The sequence below is a fragment of the Podarcis muralis genome, chromosome 10 (genome assembly GCF_964188315.1).
Source record: "Podarcis muralis chromosome 10, rPodMur119.hap1.1, whole genome shotgun sequence".
Taxonomy (NCBI): Eukaryota; Metazoa; Chordata; class Lepidosauria; order Squamata; family Lacertidae; genus Podarcis; species Podarcis muralis.
Genome location: NC_135664.1, coordinates 48270375 through 48291139, shown reverse-complemented (window position 1 = coordinate 48291139; position 20765 = coordinate 48270375). Strand labels below are relative to the sequence as shown.

The window sequence follows — 20765 nt, the reverse complement described above, 5'->3', positions numbered from 1 at the left end:
CTTCCTAATGTTTAGGTGGAATCTTGACATGTATCAAGTCAACTAAGCCTGGCAGTCAAAAACCCAAAGGACAGCATCTCATTTTTAATTTTACTTTTAGGATCACAGAGTTACAATTCTGAACAACCCTTAACAAACTACAGTGCCCAGAACTCTTTGGAGTAAGAATTTCAAATGGGCTTTAAAGATTAAGCACATACACAGCTGTTTACAACATTAATAGGTCCTCAAATGTTATTGTTACTTTTTTATTATTAATGAAGGACCAACACAGCTGCTTGCTTGTAGTGTTGTTTTAAACATTCTGGATATTTCCTTGGCCCTGCAAAGGAATGTTTTAAATTTAAAACATTATAGCAATTTCCCTATCATGATCAAAATCAGGACATTTCTCAATTCTACGCAACAGGGGTGGACACCCTATCTTAGCCCTTTATTTGACCCTTTTTGACCACTGTCCAAGGACCACATACCAGTGGCAGGCAAGGCCAGAAGCAAATGTGGGTGGGCCAATGAATGTACATTTCATCTTTGACCTCTAGGATAGTTTAATACAAACCCTTCTCCATCCTCTGTCCAGTTAGGCTTGCGGCATTGTCAGAGTTCAAGAGCACATTCCAGTCAGACAAAAACTTTCAGGGTGTGGAGGGAGGGCAGTGCAGGGAGTGGCCAAGGGAGCCTTCTGAGGTGACCAGACTTGAGAGGCCTGGAAGGTTGCATTTGTTCCCCACCCCTAGCCCACAGCATAAAAATGACAAAACTCTATCCTGTTGGCCGTTGCTTACCAGCAACGTGCAAGAAGGCATGCACACGCTTGCAGTGAGGGTTTTTGGTTGCATGTCATGGCTTGGAACAATACCCTTAGTTTATGCCATGTAGTCAGCAGTAATGCTAATGCCAGGGATCTCTGATAGCACTAAGTGGATTTCTCTAGCCAGCCATTTTCCCTCCTCTTAAGCTCCACAAACGTAGTTATGGGGAAATCCAGCTGCAAACAGCTGCCTTGGCAATTTGGTGCTAGATGAGCCATTCCATCAGCCCAGCTTGATCGGCCGAGAGGAAAGCATGACTGCAAAGGGTTTGGCAGCGTAACCGATTGTTTCAGTGCTCTTTCTGGAGTCAGTTTAATAAAATAATACTCCTACAAACATTTCCAGCATTCCTACTGAGCCACTCAGAACTCATCTTCTTGAACCGAAAACACACACACAACATCCTTGCTCACATGCATACATCTCTAGTCATTTTCTGCAAGGCATTTCATGAAACAGAAAAAAAAATCTACCCCCCCCCCCCCACTTCTGGCAGTGCAGACTTTAACATTTCAGTGGTGCCCAGTGCAATGCCAAAATTTGGTGCCCCCTCCTGCCTGCCTTCCATCGCTCGTCATTATTGCAGAACTCCCTGTGACACCCTCTCGGCTCGGAGCTCAATTTAGGCAAACCAGATGTGCTCCCATAAATCTGCCTCTGCTTCTGGGACTTGAGACAATTTGCAAAGCTGCCCTCCCCACTGTCATCAGCCCCTCAGGGATGTCGCAGAGGGGACAGTTGAATCCTGAAGAGGAAGAGATCAGGGAGCTGGATGACCTGGCGGAGGGTCTGAACAGGGTGAGGGAGGCAAAATGTCTGAGACAGAGGAGCGTCAGGGGAGCAGGTAGCCAGGAGAAGGTTCAGGTGGGCTAAGGCTTGTGCCCTCCCTGCTCTTCAAAAGAAAGGAGTGGGAGGGAGTGTGTCACTTGTTGGATCAATGTCTCAGCTCATACTTAGCCACGCATTTGGCCTGTCATGTGATAATCAATCACATGACACAGCACACACACACTATTTGAATGGAAATGCCCATCAACTTGGGGGGGGGGGAGGATAGCCCCCTAATATCGTTTGTTGGGGGGGGCAAAGGGACCTCAGCCCCTAGGAGTTGGCTCCTATGCCTGATGGACTTTTAACCCTTGCCTTTCCTCTGCCTACATTAAATAACTGGGCAGTCAGAGAAACCTGAATTCAAGTTCTTCACCTGGCAGAGAGGGCTAATTGATATAAGGAGAAGCCCGTTGGATCAGAGAAGAGGGCTAAGCAGGCTGGCAAGAATCCTCAAGAGCTTGTCTATAAAGAAGAGCAAGTTGTGTTGTTATAGCTATCTCCACGTTCATTGTGGGAAATGAATGGAAAATAAAAGGAACAAGACCCATTAGTTTCTTTTAGTTAGGATAACATATGTGAATTCAAATTGAAGAGTTCTGAACAACAACGAAAACATCTTTCATTTGATTATTTTTCACTCATTTCCGCTGAGATGAAGAAACAGAAACAGTCTGGAGCAGCCTATACAGGTCACAGAAAGTTGATGTGGAGAGGACAAGAGGCAGAGAGATCAATGCATCTGTCAGGTATAAAATGGGGTCTATTAAAAAGGCACACCCAAATTATCATGCCAAGTTACAAGCAGAGGAATAGGTGGTTGGTTCTCCATCAAAAATTAGGAGTACCTTGGAGGATATGCAATGATATCTTCAATGCCTTATAAAACTGATACCCTTTGACCAATCTTCCTGAAATTATTTGGCTGGCCCGATGCTTTGGGGAAATAAGTAGAAATTTCATTACATTTGAATAGAAAACACAGAGGTTACAGGTAGTGGAGTGGCATGCATGACTGGACCACCCAGAACAGCCTCAGCACTCAGGACAGCCCTCGTTTTTCTACTGGAGGCAACAATATGAACTCAAAAGACAAGCACTGCTGCAGGCTGCCAGGAACTTGAAGTCAAGAGAAAGATAGCAGGTTTATCATGGTTTTGAATAGATAGCAAAGTGGGGAAACCTGGCAGCCAGGACATCAGAATAATCAGAGAGTAAGAGACACGGGGAAGCAGCAGAAACAGAAGCAAAATAAAATACTCATCAGTTTGGTACATATACACACAGCTGTTTTGATGAGTGGTTGTTTTCTATCTTCCTGTTGAAGCCTTGAATAGACAGCAGCCAATCAGCAGCAAGCAGTAGTAAGCCACTGAGGAGGGCCCCCACATATAGTGTGACCAATAGAAAGCAAGTCTGCCAGGCCTATGGTGGGACAGGACAAATAATGCCTCGGTTGGTCAGCTCCTGCGCTTTCCATCTGGATCCGTTGCTGATCAAAATGGCAGAAAGCTCTGCTGTCCAAATGGATCCCAACCACGAGGCACTGGAATATAGCATAGCAGCTTCTTTGAGAAAGGGTGCCTTCTTTAACCCTGTGTTTCCCAAGAGGGCAGACCAACAAGTAGAAAAGCAGCAAGTCTCTCTCCTTCAAAGATGTTAGGGCTTCAGCTTGAAATAAGCTTCAACTGTAGGAAAACAGAGGAGGCATTAGAGCAGGGATGGACGAGTTCTGCAATTACGTATATTCTCAAACAGAATTTAGTGTTGGGCACACGGAATGCAGCTTTTGTTTTATCTCATAATTTAAGTTTCTAGTTCTCAAGGATGCAGAGACAAGCTTTCAAGGATGTGGACAGTACCTGGTAAAATCACAGAAGTCAGGGTGGGGTTTCCAGAGGTCAGCCACAGAAGCAACAATAAGACCAGATTCTGGGGCACAGGTCAGAGGCCCTGCAGCCTCTGGGTTTCCTAAAACAATGTCCGCACAATAGTTGGCAGTCTCCAGCATCTTTAAAAAAAAATCTTTTTACAGTCGAGGCACTGCTGCAAGCAAAGCAAACAGGTGTGGGGCAGTTTGAGCGCTGGAGAGAATGGGAACAACTGTTTGCTCCGAATGCAGCAGCACACTCACTGTAAAAAGAGTTAGCTGCAACAGGTAAGTTAGAAAGAAGAAGATAGAGAGGCAGGGAAGATGAATTTTTGCTTCTCCAGGCCAGTTCTGGTGTAGGAGACCCCCGCTCCCCAGTGCTGCTTTAAGAGCAAAAATGCTACAGTGTATGTGAGCATGTATGAAAGTTGTTCATCTGAGCCTCCTGAACATGTACATGTGTTTTCTGGAGGTGGGGAGAAGAGAGCGTTGTGGTGTGATATGGTATCATATGTGGTGGACTTGTAAAAGGGTAAAAGGGTATTGGGAAATGATATATAATGAATTGAAAAAAATGTTTTAAAAGTACCTTTCAAAAAAAACCAAAAAAAAAAAACCAAAACAGCAGAGTCCTTTTTGTTGGGGATAATTCAGAGGGAAATTCCCAGGTGTCAAAAAAAACTATTTATGTATGCTACTACTGCGTCCCATGTTTTGTTAGCCCTGATATGGAAAACGAGCAAAGTCCCAACTAAAGAAGAATGGCAACTTAAACTGATAGAATAAGCGCAGCTTGCAGATTTAAAATATAGAATAAGAGAACAAGAAGAATGTACATTTAAATGTACTGGAAAATGTTTACTGAATATATGGGTGAAAATTCTGTTCATTTAAAAATGCTGGTAGCATTAAGATAAATTCAACAGTGTAAATAAGTTTTGATGGATGTAACCATGGATTCCAGAATGGTTTCGTTCATGTGAAACATGCAGGGATGTATGGTATGCAAAATGGACCATGGAAAGAGAAGAAAGGAAGTCATTGATTCAAGGATGTTTAAATGAATATTTTGAAATGTAAATTAGAAAAATATATATATATGAATGACAGCACTTTACTTCTCAATATAGATCCCTACCACACACACCCCTCAGACCCAAGTGCCCAAGAAGAAAGTCTTTCTGGCACTTACTTGCATATTCCTGGGGTGTCATGGGCTGCTCTATAACGTGCCTGAAGGCTGCAATCCACTCTTGCTGCTCCCTCTCAGTCTCACAGGTGAAGAGGTACTCCCGGTCAGGTGTGATAATGGTGATGCCGTACGGCCAGGTGAAGGTGCCCTGCGTGCCGGTTGGCAGCCCTTGCCGGACACCATATCCATGCCCATCACTGCCTATGAACACTTCACCTTTCGCAAAAGCATCCTGCAAGGTAGGAGAGAAATAGGAGACGTGCCTTAGGATTCCGGTCCATGTTAGCGACCGAGAGCACACACTGGACCAGGATGAAAACTCTGATGCGGTCGTCAAACAGAGGCTTTTTTATTAGGAATTTTAGGCGCAGATATACCAAAGGAGCAGAAACGATTATTTATGTGTGTAATGACAGCAGCGCGGATACTACAGGCCCAGAGGTGGAAAGAAGACAAAGTCCTGACCAGAGACGAAAGGTTGATGAAGACGATGGACTATGCCGAAATGGCAAAATTGACTGGGAAAATCAGAAACCATGAAGAGAAGAACTTTAAGAAGGAATGGGAAAAATTTACAATGTATTTAAGAGAACACTGTAAGAAACTAAAAACTTTGGCAGGATTTATGGGGTGCTTGTAATGTACTAAAAATTATGGTAAAAATGGATTATTTAAGAAAAATAGAAAAAATAAGAGAAGCAGTTGAAAAAAGATTGATAGTGGTAACTATGGAAGGGTGGAGGGGAGTCGAAGGATTCAGGGAATCCTAAATGATGGTGTTGATGTTTAATGTTTGAATTTAAATTTGCAATGTAAAACTTAATAAAAAAGATTTGGGGTGGGGAGAAAACTCTGATAGGGTCATCAAAACAGTTTCCCAGGGTGTGTGGCGGCACAATAGGGAGGGAGTAAGGCTTGATGATGTGCCACTATCTTAACCCCCACCCTTTAATGCTAGAAGGAGCAGAAGCAGCTCAGACAGTTGAAGCAGCAGCCTGGGGGAGTGGACATTTTCCACCATTGTTCCCTCCATAACAGGGATAAGAAGCCTATGGGCCTCTAGAAGGTAATCATAGAATTGTAGAATTATGAAGTTGGAAGGGACCGCAAGGGTCATCTCATCTAAGTCCCTGTGATGCAGGGATCTCAAATAAAGCATCCCTGACAGATGGCCTGACATGCTGTTGGGCTCCAAGTCCCATCAGCCCCAGCCAGCATGGCCAGCGGTCAGGAGTGATGGGGGCTACAGTCCAAGGAAACCTGGTTCCCCGTTCCTACCAATGGCTCATCTATTCCAGTGTCTGTTTTCACAATGGCCAGCCAAGTGCCTGCAGGACTTGAACACAAGACCACTCCCTCATGCCCTGTGGTTTCCAGCAGCTGATATTCAGAGGCATTAGTGCCTCCAACCATGGATGCAGAGGACAGCCATCATGGCTAGTAGCCACCGATCGCTGTCTGCTTCATGAATTTCTCCCACCCTCTCTTAAAGCCGTCCAAGTTGGGGGCCATCCTGTGGGGAATAAGTCCCACAGTTCAAGGTTTCAGGAGCTGTCTCTTTGCACCTTTTGAGCTTGCCACTGGTCAGAGAGGGGGGAAACCCAGCTTTAACGAAAGTCTGACGGGCAGAAAGCAAGCACTAAAACTTTAGGTTCCTAAATCAGCATGGCAACAGGAGCAGGTTTGATAGTCAGCAATTCTGCTCCTGTTTCAAGCAACGCAAGACGGCTATTCATCTGCTGGAAGACAGTGTAACATAGTAAAGAACTGAGAGCAGAGCGAGGTGGGAGGGGATAAGGGGCAATCCGATTGCTGGCTTACCATAGGATCCTTGAAGTACATCAGCCTTCGGTGGTCCAGAGTGAACCAGCGCTTCTTGAAAGACTCCTTTTGCTGCAGAAGAACCAGAGATGTTTACAAGAGGAGAGAGCCCTCTCCTGGTCAATCTTCAATAGTGGCTTTAGAAGTGCATTCAATTCCTATATCACATCTGCCCTAGTAGCACAGAGTTAAGAGGGCCCACCCAGACTGTTGTTTATTGCAGGTATTCCACAACAAGTTCTTAACACAGTAATAATGCATTAGTACAGTGGTACCTCGGGTTAAGTACTTAATTTGTTCCAGAGGTCCGTTCTTAACCTGAAACTGTTCTTAACATGAAGCACTACTTTAGCTAATGGGGCCTCCTGCTGCCGCCGGAGCATGATTTCTGTTCTTATCCTGAAGCAAAGTTCTTAACCTGAGGTACTATTTCTGCGTTAGCAGAGTCTGTAACCTGAAGCGTCTGTAACCTGAAGCGTATGTAACCCGAGGTACCACTGTCGTGGATTTTTTTCCTACTTTAATTTGTTCTACAGTGCTTCCCCAGTGCTACCACATTAACGCTGTCTGGGGAGTGGGGGGGGGGAGGGTGTTAGAGGATACCAAAGCAGGACAAAAATAAACCAGAACACTTGTGGTATAAAACATTATGGGATATGTACTGATTGGAAGTGAAGCAGTGTGACTGCCTCAACCTTAATCTCGCAAGATGCCTTCTTGCTGTTTTCATTTTGCTGATAGTTTACTCTTGACTAAACCTTGGGGCAGGGGATTTTAAAAACAAGAAGAACAAAACATATTGTCACCTTGCAATAGCTTCTGAGATGAACAGAGATTTAAAATAAACATAGAAACCTAAATAAATAAATTGATATACCCTGGGCCCAGTCTTCTCCATGTAGCCTTCTTTCAGGAAATTCCGAGTCAGCCGGCTTTTGAGCTGCAACAGAAGGACAGCTTTTGACTTATCAGAAATGGCTGGGAAGGCACTCAAACACTATGCATAATCAAAGGTTTGGATAGACTGAGACTGGAAATGGGGTGGGGTAGGGTAGGGGGGGAAACGTCTTTTTACCCAAGGTATCAAAACAACTAGTTCTGTCCAGCCAAACCCAAACATGCCAGCTCCACAGACACCCCCCCCCCCCACAAAATGCCTAATGCTGGCCCAACCAAACACACACACTCTACCCAATTTCACTTTGAGTCAAAGATGGCAAAAGAGCTGAAAGTAATTAGATTTGCAATGACACTAGGAAGCCAGTTAAGTCTGTAGTGCAGCCTTGCAAGCAGGCTATGCAGAAGGAATGCAAGCACATGCCAGAAATTTAGGTTTGTGCAGTCAAAGTAGATTCAAGTGCTCTGTTGCCCCAGCACAAGAGATCCACTTTTAAAGAAATCAAACCAACTTTAGAAAGATAATGCAGCTAATAAATTGAATGCACTGAAAAGTGTGGGATAAACAAGTGGTTGACAAGGCTATGTGTAAACACCAAACAAAAACCAGATATGACAATCAGGATGAATGCTGCTATCACATAACTTTCCTGCAAAGAAATCAAAATGAATAAAGACCAGCCATAATCTATTCTCTGCACAAACTTTGTGCAAGAAAATCAGGATGAATGTTGGATAAACAGGTTGCCTGAAGGGGCCCAATCTTATTCCATAACTTCCTTACCTCTTGATCACTGGCAACAGGAAAGGCCACCTTCAAATAGTGGAATTGTACTGCGCGGATCGCATTGAACCAGTCCACAATTTCCTAGATAGAGGAAGGGCACACAGAAGAACAATGAACTGGAAGCCTGACTCTAAGCGGGTCTACTCAGAAGCAAATCTCGTTGGTTTCTAAGTAACCTGTTGGACAAGGCTAAAAGCCAATCTAGACCAGCACCCTGCTCTTATAGCAGCCATCCCTGCAGAATGTAAATGCAACAGCACTCTCTCCACTTGTGATCCCCAGCAGCTGGTATTTAGAGGCACACTGCCTCCGACAGTGTAGGCAGAACATAGCCATTGTGACAAGTAAACACTGATAGCCTTATCCTCCATGAATTTGTCTAATCCCCTATGCCTATGGAAATTTCTTCCTGGTAAGGTTGCAGCATGCGTCTGAGGAACCCAAAGTCCAATTGAAGAAAGTTCCTGGGCAGCATCAGTGAACATCTCCCACAGCTAGAATTCCTAATAATCCAAAGAACATCCTGCCCCACGATGGTTTCCTACCACGGCCATATTTACTGGCAATGCTAAGGACTTGTATTTAACTTGCAGCTGTTGCAGGCAATGCTTGTTCTGACGGTGTGAGAGATGAGGAAAGGGAGTCTGCCTTGGACCCAAAGATTCCCAGACATAAAGCAAGAAGAATCTGGGTTGTCTCCAGTGGTGGACTTTGACCTCTGGTACAATTTATGCCAGGTGTGAGCAGTCCCAGGCTTCTTGGGTCTCCTTGGTTTTTTTTACTAGAATCCCTAAGACCCACCACCCAGAGCCAGGTGCAAAACACATGCAGCTGATATTGAAGAAAGGCTGCTTCTGAGCCCAGGAATGTTTTTGGCACCAGAACAGAAAATAGGCTCACAGGCCTTTCGCACAGAAGACCACTCCTGTTTAGCTTTCTTCATTTCAGCAGCCCAGTTAGATGGATAAAGTCATTTTGCTGTTGCTGTTGTCAAGCTATTGAGTCAGAAACACCCAGAGAGCCACCTGTGTCACTCCTTATCTAGACCATCTTCTGATAGAAGACGCTGACTCTGTCAAATCCAGGCTTTCTCCACCATTTCCTACAGAGTGCCACACCATACTGCTAGCCACGGCCCCTGTACCTTCCCATCCTCATGATAAAGGAAGATGTTGCGAGTCTTGTTCTCTTTCAGGTAGGTGATCTGCAGGCCATTTGGGTTCCCTGTCTTCTCCGGCTGGAACGTGGCATTGATAGTGTCAATTTTAACAACTACTTTTGGTTCTTTGGCCTGAAAAGAAAATAATGTTGGTATTTATACAACACCACTGGTGCACAAGGGATCTTGCAGAGCTTCATAAGCAAAAATAAAAACAGGCAGGCCCTTAACAGTTTAAAGTGTGAAGAGATGGGAGATGACAGGGGCAGTGCAAGGGCAACTTAGGTTTCCTTACGGTACTGCAAAGAAAATTCTGCAGCATCCTTCTGAATACTGTAGGAAAGGTTGCCCATTCCGGGTTGGGACGCACTCACACAAGTAGATTGCTACTCACATCCTGTTTGACAAAATACTTGAGACAGCCCTCTCTCTCGGACAGCAGAAACCTGCGAGGAAGATACTGCCCATTGTCTCTGCCTCGCTTCCACAGAATCCCTTCCTTCAATCCTAGGAGGAAAATGCAAGGTGGAGATTACATGCCCTGGCCAGAATGGAAACATCAGACAGCCCAAGACACACAGAAAGCTGCCGTGTATCAGGGTTGCCTACAGACTGCCAGTATGTTGTGGGAGAAATTCCAGCGTATACTGGGAATTTAGGTTCATGCAACTGAAGTGGATTAAAGTGCCCTGTCATCCTAACGCAAAAAATCCACTTAAACACACACAGAGAGAGAGAGAGAGTTAGGAGTTAGGAAAGCAATGGGGGAATGCACTGAAAAGTGTGGAATGAACAAATGATTAAGGGGAAGAAGCAAGCACGGGAGGATGAATGCTCAGTCACATAACCTCCTTGCAAGCAAATCACAGCAAATACTCAATAAAGACCAGACATTGCCTAACCTCTGCATAGGTTTTATGCAAGCAAATAAGAATTAATGCTCAATGAAAAGGTTGTCTGGAAGAGGTCTGTGTACTTGCTCCTGCACCTCACTTACCTAGTGCATTTGTAAACAGATTACACCAGGCTATTTGTCCATCTAGCCCAATATTCTCTGTTTTGGTTGGCAGCAGTCATTCAGGGTCTCCCTCATCTTTTAATTGGAGATCTCAAGAGGACTGAACCTGGGGCCTTCTGCATGCAATAGGGGCGCTCTGCCACTAAGCTATGGCCCCTGCGCACTGACCATTGAGGTTTCTGTACAGCAGATACATACTGCCCTACAAAGACCAACCCCCTCCATCATTCTACTCCAAAAGTCTACATATTTTAGCACAGTGCATTCTCCTCCATGCCGTCAGGGTGAGAGACATCCTAGATGAGAGATGACCGAGGAATTATTTGATCTGTGGTTATTAAGGACTAGCTACTTAAGTTCTAGCTTCCACTTTTCCTCTGACCGTTCCTTGTGTCTTTTTACAGCTGTGTGACAGCAACAATTCAGCAGGTAGCACTTTCCCCCAACGCTGCTGGAAAAAGCATAGTTGAATTTCTGAAGTCTTCTTTTCTTTTTCTTTTTCTTTTTTGGAGGGGAGGCTTTGCAATAAGAAAAAGTAGCAGCCATGCTGTAAGTACTTCAGTTCTAAAAGGGTGGAAGGTGGACCTGAAAACTGCTCTGCCTGCCCCCACTGAGGAAGCATTCACACACAGAGATAGTCTTCCACTCTGTTTTCACACCCTTTGCTACATACAGGCCACAAGCACTGAATTATAATTCTTCCTGTTTCACAGGTAAACCATTTCCTCTGGTGAGCAGCCCTGATTATGTTATTTCATGACCCACCCTGGGAGTTTGAAGGAGGGAAAACAATGTGCCAAATTGTCTTCTACTTTAAAACTCTTGGAGTCTGCACCTGGCATCCCAGGGCAGTCACCAGAACCCCAGGATCTTGACAGGCCCCCCTAAAAACACCTGTCACAAGCAGGGCCGGATTAGGTTTGATGAGGCCCTAAGCTACTGAAGGTAATGGGGCCCTTTATATGTCCAGCTGTCCTTTGTCAACAACAAATTGTCGCTGTTTTTTGTGTTGAACGTATGCTATATGGTAATTTATGGACCTAATAGGTATCTAAAGCCATTTGCACATATTGCCATGCAACCAGTCCACGCAGAATGTAGGCACCCTATATATAGAAATGAGCAAACCAGTGATATTTTAGGGAGCAGGCTAGCAGGCGGGGCCCATGACTTACATCATAGGAGCCTACACAACACAAAACACTGTTGCTGTATGTACACTGGTTTTATTTTATTTGTTTTTTATCTTATATTTTGAAAATGTCAGGTTTTTTCCCCTTTAAATTTTTTTGGGGCCCCCAAGAGAGTGGGGCCCTAAGCTATAGCTTGTTTAGCTTATATGTAAATCTGGCACTGGTCACAAGGCTGCTAGCTTTTCAGAGGGATTGATTCCACTGCAGAAGGATTACCATTGGAATATGGCAGATGTTTTCCTGGCTCCGTGAATTCTTTCCGTTCGTATTTGGCTCGTACCCACTGCTCTCTCAGGACTCTGTGGGACGTCGAGAGAGATGATATGGTGACAGGTAAGAGAAATCTCGCAATGCACAACCCTTTCTCCCTTCCCAGATGGAGATTCGGCACTTACTGGCAATCAGTGTGGACTGGGTGGTAATAGTACATAGGAACATGGGCCTCATACGTTGCCTTGGCCACTGCATTCCCATGCTGCATCAAAAACTAAAAAGGGGAAGATGCACAAGTTAATGCTCATACCCTTTTCATGTAAGCCAGCCTTCCTCAACCTGGTGCCCTCCACATGTTTTGGACTCCAACTCCCATCAGCCCCAGCTAGCCAGGATCAGCTTGCAGAGATGCTCTCCTGGGTAGTACTACTTTTACGTATCACCCCATAAATTTTCAAAAGCCTTGCTACCTACAACTCTGCGCAATATCCATTCTCTGTACAGCTAACTGTCTCCCAAAATCAGAACACGGTGAAATGGGGAGCTTAGGCTGAAATCACATTCTGGGATTCTGTTATCAATGGAATCAGGGCCATTTTACACATTGCAAAGCTGTCCTCCAACTAGACGCTAGAGTGGGTTGGTGGGGAGGAGAAAACCTCCAGGCTGAATGCCAGTCTTGGGCTGCCGAAGGGTCCAAGTTGGCCTGCAAGGCAATTTCTCCAAACCACATCCACCTGGCAATCATCTGATGTTACTGGGTGATATCAGCGGATGGGCAGGGTTCATTCCTGCTGGGTGCAGTTTTCCCAGTGTATTCCAAGCCGGAAACATACTGACAAAGGAGACCCCTGCAGCCAGCAGGACTGAATTCTCCACTGACCCCTCCAGCCTGTACCCCACACAGGTCAACTTGGACAGCAGTCATCTAACAGGTGGACAAGCCCTGAGCTACAAAATGGCATTGAGCTGAAGCCAAAGCTTAAGAAATTGTACCAAGAGGTTTGGTCACAGAAGGAAATTTCTAAACACAGTGGTCAAAAAGCTCCGTGTTGCATTTCCAACAACATATTCGGTGGAACGTGGTTTTAGTGTGGTCATCCAACTTCTCTCCAAGCAATGAAACAGACTCCAAGATTACTAAAAGTGGTGACTTAAGACTCTTGCTACGTGACTTTAAACCAGACACTGGGACACTGGTATCACATCATCAAGCCCATCCGACGCAATTAGAATTTGCTGAACAGTGAAATAGTTACTAAATGTATTTAAGACTCTTGTTAAAGCTGGTATCACTCGATCCAGTTCATCAATTTTGTTGAATTGTTAAACTAAATTGTTTCAATTGGATTTTGAATTAACTGATACTGTTTTGAATTTTATTGTTCTATTATCGTCCTTGGTGGGTCACGCAAACCACTATTCTGAATGATGCTTTTTCTAGGGTAGGGGGAGCTGGGGATGGGTTTATGGAACCAAGAGGGTTTATGGAACCTGAAATAGTTTCAGAACCACTGATTTAAAGCACATATAAAGCTGCACCCCCCTCCAAAATAATCATGGGAACTGTAGTTTACCCCATCACAAAGCTACAGTTCTCAGCACCCTGAAAAAACTGCAGTTTGCATGATTATTTGGGGGGTGTTTAAAATGTATGATTTATGTGCAGCCCAGTATAAAATGCTCATCCAAAAATACAGATGAAATCAACAAAAATTAAAAACAAGTACACATAATAAAATTGCATGTCTATAAGACTGGTACCCAAATGTTTTCATTCTTGAGCATAGACCAGTCACTTTCAGGCAGTTGGCAAGCTTTGTTCTTGATCACAAAATCCTGCCACTATTGAACTCCCTGCTAATGAGATCTGTGGCTATGCCCCAGCTCACTGTTTCAGATCTGTGACAAACAATTCAAACCCTTTTGCTACACTCACAAAGCAATCCAGGCTTTGGTGGGAGGAGAGGAAGAAGCCACCTGAGTGACTCCTCATCTAACACAAATCCCTATCTTCCCTATTCCACGCTTATGCACCAGCCACATCACCATGACATTTGACCTCTACAAGGCCCCGGGGTCCCCTCCTTCCCTGACACAGCAACCTCAGGAGAACTCAACCTTTTCTCATCCTCCATGATTACCAGTCTTACATTTCTGAAGCTTGGTGCTCTCTTTTCTTTTCTTTTCTTTTCTTTTCTTTTCTTCCCTTCCCTCTTTACTCCCAGCATTCTTGAGAGAAAAGAGGGGCGAATTGTTTGCATCTCCTATGCAAATATATTATCGAGTGAGTAGCTTCTTGGGGACACAAGACTCACCTGCACCTGACCTTCATCCCAGTGGTCCATCCTTAGTGACTTGACTTTGCTGATGTCAGAGATGTTGCGATGAATCCCTGAGCAGTTTAAGCAGAGGAAGACGCCCAAAGTATAGGAGGCCCAGTCAGGGTCTAAGGGGAATAAAAGTGTATCACTAATTAAATATCAGTTGAATATAAAAGTCAAAAAAATGTCCTTGCAATTCAACTCCTCCCCTGTTTGTCAGCCCCACTCCTCCGGCAGTCTATATCCTTTGAAAGAGATAGCTGTGGCCACTTTGAAACTTTGGTGTCTTCTGTTGTGGTGGCGAAGCTTTTCATTGGATCTGTAATAACACACTTGTAGAAGTGATATCCTGTAAGGGCAGGGTGGACTTAAAAGACACAGTTAAAATAATAATAAAACACACACACACACACACACATTGACCTATGAGGAACCAAAATAAATAAATGCTAAGACACAGAATTTTAAGAAATCTGAAGTAACAATGAAAATAAAAAGAGTGTTTCTTGATGTGACAACATCGGCTAGAATGTTAATAGCAAAATACTGGAAAATGAATTAATGGCAATTTAAAGTTGTGCAAGTACCTTGAACTAGCCAAAATGACAGAATTAATAAGGAATGCTCAGGCAAAAGGTAAACAAATACCATTCCACAAACAATGTTTGGTTATGCTTCGGTTAATTTCATAGACATCATGGAAAAACGGATTAAATAAATGGAAACAGATTATTTGTAACTTTAAAAGTGTCAAAGCCACGAAGAGATGGAAGTCACTAATACAGCAGGGATTTCACAGAACAGAAAGAAAGTTAATACAGCAGGGATTTCACAGAACAGAAAGAAAGTTGTTGTGGGAGAAAAGGGACAAACACTTTGTTATCGGGGTTCACATATCCTGTTAAAAGGGAAAATTATTTCATGTGAGAAGCCTGTCAGGAAATGCTGTTCCTAAAATGCACACAAACAAAGTCTGTGATTTAAATCCCATTGAGGGGTGGAATTCTTTGATATTTACCTGTGAAAAGAATTTGGCATGTTTAAGATTTCAAACTTGGGACACATTAAGGGTGATTTCTCTCAATGGTTCTAAGTTTTACATAAACCTCCTCCCCCCCCACAGTTCCCCCTCCTTCCTCTCTCTCTCTCTCATTTCTTTTCCTATCCTTTTTTTTTTTTTTGCTGATCTAGTCTCTGTGCATGTGTGGAGTTCATGTCTCAGCAAACCTTTTATACTAATGAAATGTTGCATCTTTTGGCAAAATTAGAATTTGAATAAGGGAAGGGTAAGGAGTAGATTTTAAAAGAGGGTTAGATTTAAAACAAAAGAGAGAAACTCAGCAATTGAAGTATTCACCAACAAAAGCTAGCAATTTCAGCCCAAGCAAAGCGACTGCTTCCTTTATGTACAGGAAAGGGCTAATATCCCTCTGGCCATTCGTGGAACAATGCCGCGCCCTTATATATGGGGAAAAAATGGCCAGAGAATCAGAATTCATAGGATTTTTAATTTATTTATTTTTTTTTTTATTATTTTTTTTTAACATTCTAAGTTTTCGGCCTTACCATTTGCAGACAAAAATTTTCCTGCCCCTTTATTTACAGGATTGGTCAAGGCCCATGTGTATTTGTCTGATTTTCAAATAGTAGACAAAATGATAAACAAAATGATAAACACTGTAATCACTCAAATGCTTGGTACTACCAGTTGTGCTTCAAACATCACAGCTTCACCTCTCACCTTTTTAAAACTAAAGAGCAAAGCTAGGCTGAATTTCAACTCCATCACCACACCAGAATTTAAGAATTACCCTGCAATGCTTGCAGACACATGTCCTTCCACACAGCCACAAATTGGGAGAGTTGAAAGGGACCCTGGGGTCATCTAGTCCAACCCTCCAAAATAAAGGGTTCACAGCAAGATTTCACAGCAAGATTTGTACTACACACACATACTTATGTACACAGGCACTACTGGGGAAGAGAGCACAATCAGTGCTCCTATCATGTACTAAGGAAGAGGAAAATAAAAATTCCCAACTTTATACAGAACCCTTTAGCAGATCTTGAGATTAGTTTGAGTTTATTTCCTTAGATTAGTTTGAGTTTACTTCCTTAGACGTGCAAGTTCCTTAGAGTGCAAGTTCCTAGACAAATTATCTTTAAAGAAAGATTGAAGTGAACATTTTCTTAAGATAGGGAGAGGATCTCTTATAAAGCATAGTTAAAACAGCCATAGATTTGATTAAAAGGGAATACAAAAGTGACAATTTTTCCTGAATTTGCAGAGGAATAGTAAGCCTAATCTGAATTTGCAGAGGAATAGTAAACCTAATCTATGCCCCCCCCCCTTTGCAGTTTCCTTTAAAGGAAGCTTACTCGGGAGTAAATTTACCTGGCACAGAAGTAAGAAGGAGAAGAAAAGAAGAAGAAAAAACCTGAAAGAGACAGAATGAAACAGGGGGGGGGGGCATTTTCTAAGAAAAGAGGCTAGGAAATCTTATAGAGACTGATATCAGGAGCCTTACTATAACTCTTCTGTCCAACTCTTATGTCCAACCAAATCAAAGTTAAAAATGGACTCAGGTATTTTCTTAGAAAGAACACCATATTGTCAGTCATATGCTTAATGAAATACTGCATTTTAGCTTGAGAGCAATTGTGCTCAACTAGGCTTTTGCAGCAGAAACATTAGGTTAACTTCACATTCCAAAATAGACTGTAGACTCACAATCTCAAAAGTTGCGGCAAAGCAAGAGGTGGGGTAAACATTTGCACCCCTCATTCTCATTTTGTATTATTTAGGACTGATAAGGTCCAGCATGGCTTCCTTAGATTTAAAATTTTGAAGCAAGCTTGCAGTTTAAACTATGCACACTTAAGAAAGGTAGTCTGTCAAAGACAGAAGGAACAGACAACACACATAACAGACAACATGTAAACATACATATTCTACATATATGTATTAACAGACAACACACATAACAGACAACATGTAAACATATATATTCTCATCCTTCAGTTGGTTATTGCAAGGAGTTGGGCCGCTTCCTTTAGCTTCATTAAGTGAAATTAGTAGGAAGGTCCCACATGGTTTTAAGAGCCTCCTTGCCTCTTCAAACACAACCAGTTAACCAAACTGGCAGGGCTCACAATGCTTAGTTGACTGGGTACCCCTTTATATATGCATGTGTTGTTGTTGCTTTTTTTGGGGGGGGGGATAGAGAAGGGAGGAAGAGAGGGGTTGATTTGGATTTGGGTAACTTGTACAGGGGTTTATTTAGGGTTTCCTATCTCTTGTTGCTTGGCAACTTCCTAATGGGTTTTAGCGAGCTCTATCTATCTAGTTTCCTCTATTCCTTTCCTTATTTCCTATTCCAAATCCTGGGGTTCCTTTCCACTCTGCCAAATCCTGCCCAATTCCTCATGGGCTATCCCTCCTGGCAACCTCCTTATCTATCGTCCCAATCTCAGGAAAAGGGGCCCTACTGGACGCCCGTGCCGTGCGGTGCCAGATCGGGTGATCCCTGGATAGAACTTCGAACTGAAAATCCCCCTTGCTTTTGGAAGCGGGCTCACGCACGATACACGTGTTACGTGGCTCCGACCAGTGCGGCTGGGATTGGGATAGAAAGCAAGACCCCTTCCTGCCCCCTCCGTAAGGGCGCTCGGGAAGTTCGGAAGAAGAACTCCAACCCCTTGCTTTCAACTGAGATGCCCGTTGCGGAGAGTCGGCTGTCTTTCCAAGCCGGGTCTCTCCGTCTTACTTTCGGACTCTCAATTGGTGCGGCTGACTGGAGGGTTTGAGAGGAGAAAGAGATAGAGCTCAGAACCCCCCTTTTGGGTCGAGCAGCAGTCCACGGTCTCTCTCACCAATTGGACCAAGAGACAGGCGAGAAGGAGCGATAGAGAGGAGGGCAGAGAATTCAGTTGCCAGGAGACTTCCACCCCCTTCCCACCAGTGCACTGGATTTTCCTTTTCCTTATACTCACGTGTCTTCTATGATGATCCCGGGATCGATGAATAAGCCGGCTGGATCCCTCTTTGCTCCCCGGCTGAACTCCTAGGGCTTTTGATTACCGCCCGGGAGATGGCTGGGGGTCCAAAAGGATCTTCCCAGGCAAAATGGCCCAGAGCCGGCTGAAGATTTCGGGGCCCCCAGTCAGCAGCTCGGGAGAACCGCAAGCCCCACGTTCGGGCGCCATCTGTTACGGCAAAATCTGGGTGCGAGGCTGCTCTGCCACCCAGCTCATCGGACTAAGTCCGTGGGTCCCTGCGGAGGAAAATGAGCTCAGCCGGAGACAGGAGCAAGCAGCAGAAGATCCAAGTTTATTGCGCAACAGGTTCAAGGCGAGATTGAACCCCGAGAATGGGGCGACCTAAACTTTTGAAACTCCCTCCATGTCCCAGAATACAGTGCAAGAAACGTCATGAATACATAATGAGAAGGTTGGGTTTCACGGGTTGCATCATGAATATATTACACACGTCATGAATATGTTTACAGAGAGGTGGGGTTACATTGATTTACATTTGAGATAAGGGAGGGGGAATGTGCAGAGTGAGGGATATACATAAATAAACATTTCTTGAGTACCGGTGGTGGCATGACAATGGGACAGTGATATGCATCGTCTGCCACCTGGCATTGCCGGGAGGAAGGGTTTGGCAGGACGATCTGACAGGATTAAGAAGTTCCTGTGTACGTGACCTGTCGCTTCAGGGATTATGGAGGTCGGGGTGGCATCATGGAGTCCAAAGGGAGCTGAGTTGAATGACACCAAGAGCTAGGAAATCGGAGTTATGGTTGATTTTATATCAATTTCCAAAGGTTTTCTATGCTTTCTGACCTATTCCGTATTGGTGATCAAAAGCGAAACAAAATGGACACATTGTAGCAAGAATGGATACACTCACATTAGGAATAGGGCGGGAGAAAGGCATAGGAAAGATGGGGCTTATTCCGCCCGCGTGAAGACAGGAAAGAGAGCCCTTTATTTACAAGGCAGGGGTACAGTGTGGTGCCTATGCAATGGTGCGGGGGCCCCTGCAGTGCCCAGCCGGCCTCGAACCCCTTCAGGGAGCGGTGGGGAAGGATGGGTACCCCCCCCTGTTCCTTCCGTATCAGGGTATTATATTTATTTACTAAACAGGTTCAAACCCACCCACCCCAAAGTTCTTGAGAGGCCTTGTTTGACTAATATATAAAAGGAGTCCTGCTGGATGAGGACAAAGGCCCTTCATCAGCCTGTTCTTAGTGACCAGCCAGATGCCTGTGGTAATCCCACAAGCACAGGTCCACTCTCTATCCGCCATCTTGACAGCCCCAAACTCAAGGCTAGCAGCAGCCCCCAAGTGGTGGAATTCCCTCACCACAAAGATGTTTCTGTCACCTTCATTGTCAAGCTTTCTTCAAGGGTTTTGAAGATGCAGCCCTTCACCAAGCCCATTGACCCTTGAGAGGCATTCATTTTAGGCCCCACTGACTGAAATTTGTTCAAAACTGTTTATAAATGCTGTATTTCACTTCGTTGTGGCCCACCCTGGGATTTCATGTCACATGGCGATTCGTAAAAATAACAACCCAAGGACCATTATTAGAATCCAAGAACACTTTCCAATCAGCCAGAAACACTTGAGGGGGTGAAGCCATGGGTGTGGCCTGAGAAGGGTGCAAGGGCCAAACAGAGAGGTACAGAGGGCCACATTCGGCCTCCCAGGCTTGAGGTCCCCAAACCTCTGCCCTAGCACAACAAATTCACTTTTAAAACAGCAAGGAATGAACGAGTGATTAATGGAAATATATATGAATGCCCTGCGCACACTTTAGGATGAATGCTCCTTGTCACATAACATACCCGCAAACAAATCAAAACGAACACTCACCAAATACCAGATATAATCTAATCTCCATGGAAGCTTTGCACAAGGCGTAAGTTATCTGGAGGAGCTCCAGGCTAGATAAAAACACAATGCCCAAACGTGCCAGCGCTGCTTCTCCTTCATTAATTCCCCACAACCCGCCACACCTTCCAAGGAACGGTCATTTCTTTGACTGCTTCAGACGTCCATCACATTTGCCCTCCACTTCTGCCCTGAAGCCTCAAAAATTGATTTACCGGGTTCCCCGCAATCTGCACACAAGGCATTCTCTTCTCTGCTCCACACTTCCTTGAGGCTGTTCACATTCCTGCCATCTTCTGTAGCCATCATCTCTGGAATGCCCTGGAACCCTCTGGGGCAGAGCGGAAATCTGCTTCCTTGGTACCTGTGATCACACGTCCACCTTGCACAAGAGGTAGATTTAGAGAACTTTTTGGAGGTTTTTTTCTTTTCTTTTAAAGGAGGGAGAGGCAGAGACCCAGCTGCCTCGAGTGGTAAGAAAATGCTTGCAAGGGAAAGCAGCACAGGCAGAGGTGTTAGCTGCAGGCGAGGCAGCAGCAGCCGCGGCAAAGGAGGCTGTGCCTGTGGGTATTAAGGGAAGTGCAGCTATTAAACATAAAAACCGGTTTTTCCGCATCTCACAGGGCTAAAGGCCAAGCCCGAGAAAAAGGAACTCAAGCAGCACGCAAAGTGATAAAATGCAGCACAACCCACATTCGTTACTATGCCCTTGTTTGTTAAAAAGATTCTTAAGAGCACTCCTAAGC

The 20765-nt window shown here is 44.4% G+C and overlaps 1 protein-coding gene across 2 annotated transcripts; it reads right to left on the bottom strand.

Moving 5' to 3' along the window:
- Positions 1-78: 78 nt before the first annotated feature.
- LOC114605431 (arf-GAP with dual PH domain-containing protein 1-like) lies at positions 79-20578 on the bottom strand. Of its 2 annotated transcripts, none has more exons than XM_028746722.2 (11): positions 20235-20578; positions 14109-14239; positions 11973-12064; positions 11794-11876; positions 9761-9873; positions 9352-9498; positions 8205-8288; positions 7401-7463; positions 6524-6595; positions 4703-4934; positions 79-3328 (listed from the first exon to the last, which is right to left on the bottom strand). In XM_028746722.2, the coding sequence occupies exons 1-11, from the start codon at positions 20326-20328 to the stop codon at positions 3300-3302; spliced, it is 1140 nt and encodes a 379-aa protein (XP_028602555.2). In that variant the 5' UTR covers positions 20329-20578; the 3' UTR covers positions 79-3299. The 2 variants fall into 2 exon arrangements, with proteins under 2 accessions (XP_028602555.2, XP_028602556.2); XM_028746723.2 differs by lacking the exon at positions 20235-20578 and adding an exon at positions 20002-20197.
- Between the last annotated feature and the right edge of the window lie 187 nt (positions 20579-20765).